Source organism: Coregonus clupeaformis, chromosome 15, assembly GCF_020615455.1.
Source record: "Coregonus clupeaformis isolate EN_2021a chromosome 15, ASM2061545v1, whole genome shotgun sequence".
Classification (NCBI taxonomy): domain Eukaryota; kingdom Metazoa; phylum Chordata; class Actinopteri; order Salmoniformes; family Salmonidae; genus Coregonus; species Coregonus clupeaformis.
In genome coordinates, this window is record NC_059206.1 from 53,394,593 (window position 1) to 53,407,455 (window position 12,863).

General features: G+C 42.1%; 1 protein-coding gene across 10 annotated transcripts in view; it reads right to left on the bottom strand.

Moving 5' to 3' along the window:
• Nucleotides 1-12,863, bottom strand: part of LOC121582719 (alpha-adducin) — a 53,178-nt gene that overhangs the window by 23,714 nt on the left and 16,601 nt on the right. For 9 of the 10 annotated variants that reach the window (XM_045225218.1, XM_045225216.1, XM_045225219.1 and 6 more), the window contains exon 2: nucleotides 741-953. In XM_045225218.1, coding sequence (XP_045081153.1) covers nucleotides 741-935 — 195 coding nt within the window. In that variant the 5' untranslated portion in view covers nucleotides 936-953. Of the gene's footprint in view, nucleotides 1-740; nucleotides 954-7,540; nucleotides 7,637-12,863 lie in introns of all 10 variants that reach the window. The other variant, XM_045225217.1, reaches the window with a different exon arrangement.

Here is a 12,863-nt window from a genome sequence, read left to right on the forward strand (position 1 = left end):
AGGAATAGCCTAGTATATTACAGAAGCTCTGACTATTAGTTACTGTCCTAACCCAAACATTCCCAACAGCAGCTATGAGAGATCACTGAAAAACAATCTTCTCACACTGGTCCTGTATGTTTCATACTGTCCCTGACATGAAGAGAACTGAAGGGAGAATATCATGCACTCTACCCTTTTGTTACCCTCCCAGCTGCTGTCGGTGTGTGTGTGTGTGTGTGCACTTTGTGCGTGCGTGTGTGTGTCATTGCTGCCCGGAAAGAGCTCATCTCCTCTCTGACCCATATAAACTCATTCAGACTAGAGTACTGAGGCCTTATGGCTCTCTGCCTATCCCTAGACCCTGATCCATCCACACTGCACAGCATAATAAAGACTGTCTTTCTTCCTTAACTATAAGGGCTGGTGTATAAATATTTAGTTTTTATACGTATATTACTGGGCTTAAACTGAGTGCTTAGGGAACAGTAGTGTGTTTGAGAGAGACAGATAAACTGTTGATCAGTGTTAAGTGGTTATAGCATGTGATAGTGGAGAGGGTGATACAGCCCTACACAAAGAGGCTATTCAATTGGAAGTAAAAAAAACAGTGGGACAAGTTTTTGGACAAAAGGTGTTCTTATATTCTTATGTTGGTGACATTACATTAAGACATAGGATAGAAGAGGAGTAGCACTGCACATTGAGTGTGTGTTTGTGTGAATTTGCATGCAGTGTGTGTGTATGATAGCCAGTCCTACCGGGCTCTGCAGGATCATGGAGACCCTCTTCCTCTGCTCCATCATGTTGAAATCCTGTCTGAGGTCTGGAGCCATGTTTCTCTCACGCTGGTACTCTGGGCTGCTCTCATCCACACGGTCAAAGTAGCGCTCCTTGTGGGGGGCAGTGGTGGGAGGGGGGGCAGTCACCACCCCAGCACCTGAGTCACCATTCATCACCGGGTCTGTCAGCTCCTGTAGATGCCAGGGTGAATGGTCAGAGGTGAGATGTTACAACATGGGTCATGTTCAGTGGTGACCTGTCATTCAGTGCAGGTGGGGTGATAAGTGTCACATATCAGTTTGCAAACAATGTAAAAAAATAAATATACATCTTTGAATGAATAAAGCTGCATACAAACATGGTCTCATTTTTGCTTTCTTGAGTGAGGCAGCGCCAAAATGCAGGTGCTTTCTGTGGTGGTGGGGAAGCCAGTGGAAAAAAACGGAGCGTAGGGGTTGGTAATGTTCTCTAGTTGCGCCGTGATTGGCTCAGTGTTCTGTCACTCATGGGGACACTACGTCAATGCAAAATGTACGGGTAGAGCTCTAAAATTCAAGCCCATTGGGTGCTGCCATAGAGTTACATTAGAAGTGCCCATCCAAGAAGGCTCAAGGTCATTGGCCACAGATACAATGACATCAAATCACATATCTACCGTAGCTTTGATTGGACTGATAATGTCAACATCATACTTACAAAATATTAGCTAGCAAGCTAGCAGTCATCATCATGAATCAAGTCGACAATCTACTGACAAAACCTTTTCAATCCTTGTCATATGAAGATAAATTATAGATAAAACGTATCGGTGCTCATCGGCCATTGGACATACACATTACACAACAAGTTGGAAATCGCAAATTCAACAATGAGTGGTTTGGAAGGAATTGCAAAGCAATCACTAGCCTGCTATTCAGTGGGGTGGGTGCGTGGTCCAAGTCTGGGTTTAGGGATAAACATTCAACATTGGCCATGCTGTCAATCCAGCATGACCTCTGCCGTGCTCAAAATAACTGTAAACTCGGAACTGGGAAATCTCAGACTTCAGTGAGTTCAAGACAACTGGGGAAAAAAAACAGCTCCGACTGGGAAAATACGTTTTCAACGGTCATCCAACTCGGAATCTCGAGCCTCTTTCTAGAGCTCCGACCTGAAGATCACTGACGTCATCATGATTCAACCTTGTTTTTTTCAGAGTTCCCAGTTGTCTTGAAAGCACCATAAAAATCAGGAGAATGCCAGACTTTGATGACAAAGTTTGCCCACGAAGGACCGCCGCGCCACCTTCCTGTTCAAGTGAGCACAGCACAACAAGGTGAGTCCAAAATTGTATTGTATTCTGCTGCATAAATGATGTAATATGCCAGGGAGATAAGTATACTGTAGCTAAGAAAGTTATACTAAGTGTATGTTATGTAGTAAGCTGTTAGTAGCCCATGTGCCTCACCCTAATAATCTGGTCCCCTTTCCCCTCATAATTCAGCCTACTGTTTTGACTTGGTGGTGCACATGTAGCCTATAGCCTGTTTTAGAGAAATGTCATCATTTAATATTGTAAGAGTTTTCATTGTCTGCTTATATGCCCTTTATCTATCCTACGGTTCTGACTTGGTGTACAGGGAAAATACTGTAAGAACGGCCCATGTTCTGAATTCTGTTGCTGTACAATTTCAAAAGTGCTGAACAAATAGTTATATTGACTACGTCCATCCTAGCTCGCTCATTAATGTCTTAATCGAAGTTACGGACTGCCTCTTAACCGCTTGTCGTCCCCTTATGCCATAGTTTGTACATCTCAATTGTCAGTAGGAACCACATTTGTTTAAGCAAGTCAGCCATATCAGCAATGTTTTTTTAAAAGGCTGAATGAACTGTATCGCTGCCAGACAAGGCTCTGCTGATAGCCAGATGTAGCAGTGGTAAGGTATTGGGACTGCTGTTGGGACTCTGCTGTTGGGACAGCTTTATGTAGGCCCTAACAGTTTGTGGGCACTGGTTGTCACCGTTATAGTGCAATTAATGTATTGTTTAGTGTTGTGTTTGTTGGGTACTAACTTTTAAACTTGAAATATCCTTATTCATGTTACCATATTAGAACTGATGGTATGGAAATATACTGAGTGAGAAAGGGGAGTGCAGGGAGTTTACATTTTATTGTTAAAATCTCATGTATCCTATGGAGAGGAGAAGGGCCACAGTCTGGTTTCATTCAACAGATAAGGTAGGACAGGTCTGGGTTGGGGAGGAGAGCAATTTGGGCTGGGGTCAGGTCAGATGAAGTGAGAAAGAACAGGCATCACTAAAGTCCTGCCTAGCAACAGAGATGTATTGGCTGTCCAGGGGTGCAAGGAGGGGACTCAGCATAGGAGGAAGGTATAAATATATGTGCTTGTGTAAACATGTCTTGGTCTTTGCAGCTGTTTGACCCATTGGGTGAATAAACTTGGTTTGAGCTTTGACTAGTTGTCCATTAGATACTGACAGAGTGAAAAACTAACATGTGTTGTGTAGTGGCTTTGCTGGCATGCATCTAAAACACATATATATATATATATTTTTTAGCCCCACAAAGATTTACATGCTAAAATCGCCACTGGTCATGTTTATAAGGGTACGCTGTAGAAAAACATTTTAAAAAGTAAGATGAAAATTAGCATTTCTTATTGGACAAGTCCAGGTAGTAGTCTCTCCCTGTTAGTTAGTTAGTTGTCTTACGTTTGGTACATTTTAGTCATTTAGCAGACGCACTTATCCAGAGCGACTTACAGGAGCAATTAGGGTTAAGTGCCTTGCTCAAGAGCACAGACAGATTTTTCACCTAGTCGGCTCGGGGATTAGAACCAGCGACCTTTCGGTTACTGGCACAACGCTCTTAACCACTAAGCTACCTGCCGCCCCAATGAACACAATGCTGGTTTCATCGAAGTTATCAGTTTAATATCACAGTCACACTAGATTACTGGGTGTATGTCACTGCCTCAGAGGAATGCAGCAGAATTTAAAATGTGCACGTCACGCTTGCTGTCCCAAACATTGTCACATTGCATGGCTTCATGCCATCACCTCTGCTGCTTCCTGTTTGGTCATTTGACCACACCCCCCATGGCTTATTGATTTCCTGTCCATTTTCCCTGGCTCACTCATTCAAAACAAAACCCAATAATAACAATAACATGGGACAAAATAAAATGTTAACAGTTTTACCCAACACTAGCACGCCAAACACTGTTTGCTAGCAACACAGTGAGTACAGGAAGGAGGGAGTGTCTAATGTCAGTTTCAGTCCAGAGTAAAAGCGATTCTCATCTCCACTCTGATTCTGTTGCATAGCAGAGCTATGAGAGGTTGTTGTTCATGAATACCACAGTACAGCTTGCACTGCCCCCTCCTATTTAGACAGAACATCACTGATAATCAAGGAGAGATAGAGAGATGGGGGCAATTCAATGGTAATGGAATTACGCTGTAAATGTGTTTATTTATTTAATGTGTCAATTGTTCAAAGTAGTCATTGCATAGAGTTGTATGGTTTGTTAAACGTTGAAATGAATGGTTTTTTTTGCCATACATTTTAAAGTGAGTCTCAGCATAATTGCGTTACCGTGGAACTGCTCATGGAGAGATGGAGCGAAAATAGATGGAGGGATTAGAGATGGAGGGACAGTAGTCTCACTCTGCCAGACATGACACCGATTTCCATTCAATAATCAACCTAGAGCGGCTGGAGTCTAGGCTAGAGGGACAGAAATGATTTGCAATTGATCTTGTCTCATTTCTGTCAAGGCTGTCTGAGGGGATAATGTGCTCTCAGATAAAGTACATTAGCAGCCTGTAGACTGAGACCTCCCCCCAGAGGACAAAGATAGGCAGCATAAGAGCATTAGAGTTAGGCTAGTGGGCCTCTCTGGGCAGACACCACTGTAAACCATTAGCCCTTCTCAGTTCTCAGCAGTTAGAGCTTTCAGGCAGCCAAAACTGGACACAGGGCTGCTATGACAACTACTTGCCAGGCCCAAACTATCCAGCCCTCACAGCAGACATTGGCCCAATCGGTTTAGTGCCAGATACACGCTAGGAAGAGTTTGGGGGCAAATAAAAGGGGAAATCAGGATTGTTTTGTTGTTGAGAAAGTAGAAAAACCATGATACATACTTTATCAATTCAAATTGTATATGCAATGGTTCTACACTGTTTTAGTGTGAGTTTTGAAGCCAGGGTCTCTTTTCTGACCTGAGGGATTCTTGTGATTGGAGTAACTTACACCCACAGAATACAGAACAACTAGCTTGGAATCCAAAATGACATGCTCTGTTTTACAGCTTGAAATCCAGGCTACCAAATAACACGAACAGGTAGAAAAATAGCAATTAGGCATAGGTCTTCCTGTGTCAAACTCATTAGGCCCAGAAAAGACATCAAACCTCTGGCCTGTTATTAATCCGATTGTATCACGAATTGCTATTTATTGTCCAACAGAACAGAGGATAATGCTGCACTGTCTCTGTCTGGTGGAGAGAACGTAGATGGGTATGCCTCCCAAATGGCACCCTATTCCCTATTTAGTGCAGTACTTATGACCAGACCATAGGACTCTCGTCAAAAGTAGTGCACTATATAGGGAATAGGGTGCCATTTGGGACGCAGACCATGGTCTTCTGTTTCCAGGAATGGAATCCTCCCTTAAATGGTCCCTCTTAGCCCTCTCTGGGTCATAGTCAACCTCAGTCTGCACTACTGCACTATTGATTGTTTAGTATCTTTTGTTAATGTTGTGGTGCCAGTGTGGGAAGGGAACATTGCAGACAAAATCTGACTCCTCGTACAATACAGCCCTGATACCATTTAGAACAAGAGAAACGACTCAGAACAAGACATCTCTAAAAGCAACTGTGGTTGAGGGCAATTTCCACGGTAACGGAATTACGCTTTGACTCAGTTTTTCACTTTAAAATATATGCCAAACAAAAACCATTGATTTCAAAAGGTTAACATACCATATTACTGCGAAAAGTGCAAATCAATCCCAGAACAACAGCAAAGGACCTTGCGAAGATGCTGGAGGAAACAGGTACAAAAGTATCTATATCCACAGTAAAACAAGTCCTATATCGACATAACCTGAAAGGCCGCTCAGCAAGGAAGAAGCCACTGCTCCAAAACCGCCATAAAAAATCCAGACTACGGTTTGCAACTTGCACATGGGGACAAAGATTGTACTTTTTGGAGAAATGTCCTCTGGTCTGATGAAACAAAAATAGAACTGTTTGGCCATAATGACCATCGATATGTTTGGAGGAAAAAGGGGTAGGCTTGCAAGAACACCATCCCAACCGTGAAGAACAGGGGTGGCAGCATCATGCTGTGGGGGTGCTTTGCTGCAGGAGGGACTGGTGCACTTCACAAAATAGATGGCATCATGAGGAAGGAAAATGATGTGGATCTATTGAAGCAACATCTCAAGACATCAGTCAGGAAGTTAAAGCTTGGTCGCAAATGGGTCTTCCAAATGGACAATGATCCCAAGCATAATGGCTTAAGGACAACAAAGTCAAGGTATTGGAGTGGCCATCACAAAGCCCTGACCTCAATCCTATAGAAAATGTGTGGGCAGAACTGAAAAAGCGTGTGCGAGCAAGGAGGCCTACAAACCTGACTCAGTTACACCAGCTCTGTCAGGAGGAATGGGCCAAAATTCTCCCAACTTATTGTGGGAAACATTTGACCCAAGTTAAACAATTTCAAGGCAATGCTACCAAATACTAATTGAGTGTATGTAAACTTCTGACCCACTGGGAATGTGATGAAAGAAATAAAAGCTGAAATAAATCACTCTACTATTATTCTGACATTTCACATTCTTAAAATAAAAGTGGTGATCCTAACAGACGTAAGACAGGGAATTTTTGAAGACAACTTCAACTGTATCTAATTTACATGTACATTTTAGTCACTTAGCAGACGCTCTTATCCAGAGCGACTTACAGTTAGTGAATGCATACGTGTTTGTCTTTTTCATACTGGCCTCCAGTGGGAAACGAACCCACATCCCTCCGGCCAAACCCTCCCCTACCTTGGACGACGCTGGACCAATTGTGCGCTGCCCATGGGTCTCCCGGTCGCGGCCGGCTGCGACAGAGCCTGGACTCGAGCCAGGATCTCTAGTGGCACAGCTAGCACTGCGATGCAGTGCATTAGGCTACAACGACCAAGAGCGAACAGGTAGGCAGGCTGCTACTTAAATGTCTGAATGGTTGTTATTTGTAACTGTAGGATGAGAAAGCTTATGCACTGCAGACTCAGTTAGCCTAGCTAGCTAATATTAGCTAGCTTCTCCTCCCGTTTGATGCAGTCCAAGACAGGTACTACGTAATCATATTTGACGATAAATAACCTAGCTATGGCAGCTATTAGTCTACTATAGCGCGAGTCGGCTTGGTTCGTTGCTCTCTCTCCCTCCCTCCTCCCCATGTCACTCGCTCACAGTACTCGCTCCCCCACCTGCTAGAGTGGCACCTCTCTCCCTATCAGCTCAGATTAATAAAGTAGGTAAAAAAAAGAATTTTCAGCTGCTTCCCTCACTCGGATCCAGGCAGTATGTATGTTACAGGCAGGGCTCCATATCAGTTTACTGTTCTGAATGGTACAGTAGTACTCATATTACTGCCAGTAAACCAAGCAGACATGGCTGACATTCATAACATTCACTGTCAATCAGTTTTTCTCTTACACCCTTTCTTCTGACAGCAAGCCAGCAACTGTGAAGTGGCCACATACTTACGCCATTTAACTCTCCAAGTCGTCTGACTAAGGAGTCGTTCCATGTCCTTTCAGCAAGCCATGACACCCACCATCTCAGATTGTTCTGAAATCGTTTCTGTAGTTAGAAACATAACATTAGCATTCCAGCAACATTGTTTTTTTATTTAATTTAAATTTGATCTGAGAAATTAAGCTAATTGATTGCACCCAAATTGGCCCTATTAATTTATAGGATTCACATAACATTCAATAAATATTGTACCCAATATCCGATTCGGACCAAACTTCTTCCTACCATTGAGTAAGACATGAGGAATCCAATAAAATTGTCACAATTCACCCATGGTTAGAACTGCTGTAATGGTTTGATTGTTCCCCAGGAATGTTTCAAGGGAATAAACCACACACAGAGAAGCCTAAGAGAATGACAAACATAATTGCTTTCATGGAGGCCTGAATTGTGACGATGACCACCCCATTTATTTTCATCATGATCATACGCTATTGGTTTTCTACCCAAAGTTGTGATCCATTTACTAAAAGGGCAATTCACGGTAACAGAATGATGCTAAGACTCATATATTTAAACAAACCATACAACTCTGTGCACAAGCACTACTTCTACCAATTTCCACTGAAAATGTTACAAATACACATTTACTTGAAGAACAGTGCAGATGCAAAGTTTGGTAACAGAATGACGGTTTATGCTGTTTGTGCATTCTGTTATCAAACTTTGCATCTGCACAGTTCTTCAAGTAAATGTGTTTTTGTAAAATGTTCAATGGAAATTGTTAGAAGTTGTCCTGCACAGAGTTGTATGGTTTGTTTTTGTATGGTTCGTCTTTGCAATCATTGGTTTTGTTTGGCATGCATGTTAAATTGAAAAATGAGTCTCAGCCTCATCATCTGTAACCGTGGAATTTCCCTAAAGACCAGCAAAATTGATAAGGGTGTGGCAGTAGCAGGAACAGCGGCATCTAGTGGGCAAACCTGGTACTTTCACACTGATTTATGGTAAATAATGTAAGCCACTTCAGTGGCTATATATATATATATATATATTTTTTTAACATCACCAGATTCACAGGGAATACAATACATAAGATGAAGAAGCAATACTCCAAGCCACAGCTTCATACTACTTGTCAGACAGAGAACTGATACATGTATACTGGTTGTTAGGGTGGGATTGGCGTGGGGTGTGGGGGGTCCATGGGTGGCTTTGCGATCATTTTATTGGATTACTCTAGGGTTGGGCGGTATCCAGATTTTAATATCGTCATACCATCCTTCTCTCATTCCGGGATTTACGGTATTACCGGCTTAGTACACAAGGGGGCGCCAAAAAACATAAAAGTCCATTGGGTGTCTATTACCACAATGCTAACAAAATTAGAACACGTAATAGCGAATTTCCATGGAGGCTGCAAGCTAAATATGCTAACGAGCGCAAACAAAAATAAACAAATTGCTAAGACAGGCAATCCAGCTCATAAAGTTATACATGTACAGGTAGGAGCTACCGAATCTCATTTTTGGTGAGTTTGGACATTTACCAGCGAATGTGAACGAGAAATATTGTGTAAATGAACAACATTTTGACACGGTTGTCTGAAGGAAGAACAGTACTGGCTCTGGAGCAGCATGAGTACACGCGGTGTCTGTGTCGAGTCTGGAGATGCTAGGGCAACAGGCCTGCCTGCTCCACTCGCAGAAGACGACGGGCGAAAACTGAGAGGAGAAGAAAATGCTAGGAAATCAAGATAGTGGCAGCTGTATAAATACCTAATCAAAAAGGGCTTTGACTCCCTAACCACGGCAGAAAGATAACACAATAGGCTGTCCCATATTATTAATTCAGCCACTTACTTAGATAATTAGAAAGTTAAACTTACGGGTCGGGTTAACGCAGAATTGTATATTTTTCACGCAGGGAAAATATATAAAATGCATAAGAAATATCTTGCTGTGTTTTGTAAATGCAGATCTAAAATGCTTCTTATTGTAATTTCTGCTCGGCATCAGACTAATTTTGTGCTTCAGTGGCACTTCTCCACTCGGATGAAAATTCAGGAATGGGCAGCAGACAGCGTTCTGACTGATGTGTAGCACCTTTTCTCCGGTACTTTTCTCCATGTAGCCAACCTACCTTTCTCCGGTAAAATGCTAGATTAACTTTAAACAAAACATTAGGAAATGTAGCTGGCTACATTCTTTCAATGATAAACATGATAAATATATAATAATCTAAATATGATATGATGCATGAATATAAATACATATGATGGCCATGCATCGTTTTTGCTAAAAAAAAGAGCTTGCTTTTTCATTATAAGCTAATTTACTTGTGTTGGCTGCAAGCCAAATAGCGTTGCATTTCTGTTGTCATCTGATGAAAATTAAGCTATTTTCTCCTGAATGTGTTGCACTAATGTATTTTCTGTGAAGGAACACTATAGATGCAAGTCCCTGATCACTCTATTGAAGCAAAAAATATACACTACCAGTCAAAAGTTTGGACACCTACTCATTCAAGGGTTTTCTTAATTATTAAAAAAAATTACACCGTAGAATAATAGTGAAGACATCAAAACTATGAAATAACACATATTGAATCATGTAGTAACCAAAAAAAAAAAAGTGTTAAATCAAGTGGTCCTATGGACAGATACTCCAATCTCCGCTGTGGAGCTTTGCAGCTCCTTCAGGGTTATCGTTGGTCTCTTTGTTGCCTCTCTGATTAATGCCCTCCTTCCCTTGTCTGTGAGTTTTGGTGGGAGGTCCTCTCTTGGCAGGTTTGTTGTGGTGCCATATTCTTTCCATTTTTAAATAATGGATTTAATGGTGCTCCGTGGGATGTTCAAAGTTTTGGATATTTTTTTATAACCCAACCCTGATCTGTACTTCTCCACAACTTTGTCCCTGAACTGTTTGGAGAGCTCTATGGTCTTCATGGTGCAGCTTGCTTGGTGGTGCCCCTTGCTTAGTGGTGTTGCAGACTCTGGGGCCTTTCAGAACAGGTGTATATATGTATGTATGTATGTATGTATGTATGTATGTATATATGTATGTATGTAACACTTACATTTCACACAGGTGGACTTTATTTAACTAATTATGTGACTTCTGAAGGTAATTGGTTGCACCAGATCTTATTTAGGGGCTTCATAGCAAAGGGGGTGAATACATATGCACGCACCACTTTTCCGTTATTTATTTTTTAGAATTCTTTGAAACAAGTTATTTTTTTCTATTTCACTTCACCAATTTGGACCATTACATGAAATCCAAATAAAAATCCATTTAAATTACAGGTTGTAATGCAACAAAATAGGTAAAATGCCAAGGGGGATGAATACTTTTGCAAGGCACTGTATGTCTTCACTATTATTCTACAATGTAAAAAATAGTAAAAATAAAGAAAAACTCTTGAATGAGTAGGTGTGTCCAAACTTTTGACTGGTACTGTATATATACACACACACACACAAGATACAAAATTAAAACTTTTAATATAAAACTCAACCTCTGTCAATACACAGCTGGACTCACCTGCTCCCACTTTCTCCCATTGTGCTATTAACAAACACGTGACTGGCTCAACTGTTCTGGGGAACTACAGTAAGCTTCATAATGTAAAATAAATGTGACCGGTGAAATGAAGAACGTGATGTAGAGGTCTTAACGGGTCCAGAAATGTGACCTGTTCCGAAATGAACCTTGGGCTTTCCCACCCGGAACCGATATGCATAAATAAAAATGTTTTATATAGAGACCCGTTCCGTATATAGACCTGGTTGGATCCAGACCCAGTCTGATCTGAGTGAGGGAAGCAGCAGAAAAGTCTTTTTTGAGCTACTTTATTAACAGGAGCTGATACAGCGCGTGAGGAGGGAGAAAGGTGCTGCTCTAGCAGTGGGTGACATTTACATTTACATTTTAGTCATTTAGCAGACGCTCTTATCCAGAGCGACTTACATGAGCAATTAGGGTTAAGTGCCTTGCTTAAGGGCACAGACAGATTTTTCACCTAGTCAGCTCGGGGTTTAGAACCAGCGACCTTTCGGTTACTGGCACAACGCTCTTACCCACTAAGCTACCTGCCGCCCTGACATGGGGAGCAGGGAGGAAGAGAAGAAAGACAGCAACCAAGCGGACTCGTGCTATAGTAGACTAATAGCTGCCATAGCTAGGTTATTTCTCATCATCAAACTATGATTACGTAGTACCTGTCATGGACTGCTTCAAACCAGGACGAGAAGCTAGTATTAAGTAGCAGCCTGCCTACCTGTTGGCTCTTGGTCGTTGTAGCCTATCATTCCTATCAGTCATTTTAATTCCATCTTCCATTTATTAGATAGAGTACATTCGGATATGATTCAGACCCCTTGACTTTTTCCACTTTTTGTTACATTACAGCCTTATTCTAAAATGGATTAAATAGTTTTTTCCCCCCCTCTCAATCAATCTACACACAATACCCCATAACTACAAAGCAAAAACAGTTATGTTTTTTAATTTTAGAAAATGTATTAAAAATAAAAAACTGAAATATAACATTTACATAAGTATTCAGACTCTTTACTCAGTACTTTGTTGAAGCACCTTTGGCAGCGATTACAGCCTCGAGTCTTCTTGGGTATGACGCTACAAGCGTGGCACACCTGTATTTGGGGAGTTTCTCCAATTCTTCTCTGCAGATCCTCTCAAGCTCTGTCAGGTTGGATGGGGAGCATCGCTGCACAGCTATTTTCAGGTCTCTCCTGAGATGCTCGATCGGGTTCAAGTCCGGGCTCTGGCTGGGCCACTCAAGGATATTCAGAGACTTGTCCCGAAGCCACTCCTGCGTTGTCTTGGCTGCATGCTTAGGGTCGCTTCATCAAGGATCTCTCTGTACTTTGCTCCGTTCACCTTTCCCTCGATCCTGACTAGTCTCCCAGTCCCTGCCGCTGAAAAACATCCCCACAGCATGATGCTGCCACCATCATGCTTCACCGTAGGGATGGTGCCAGGTTTCCTCCAGACGTGACGCTTGGCATTCAGGCCAAAGAGTTTAATCTTGGTTTCATCAGACCAGAGAATCTTGTTTCTCCTGGTCCGAGAGTCCTTTAGCTGCCTTTTGGCAAACTCCAAGTGGGCTGTCATGTGCATTTTACTGAGGAGTGTCTTCTGTTTGACCAATCTACCATAAAGGCCTGAGTGGTGGAGTGCTGCAGAAATGGTTGTCCTTCTGGAAGGTTCTCCCATCACCACAGAGGAACTCTGGAGCTCTGTCAGAGTGACCATCGGATTCTTGGTCACCTCCCTGACCAAGGCCCTTCTCCCCCGATTGCTCAGTT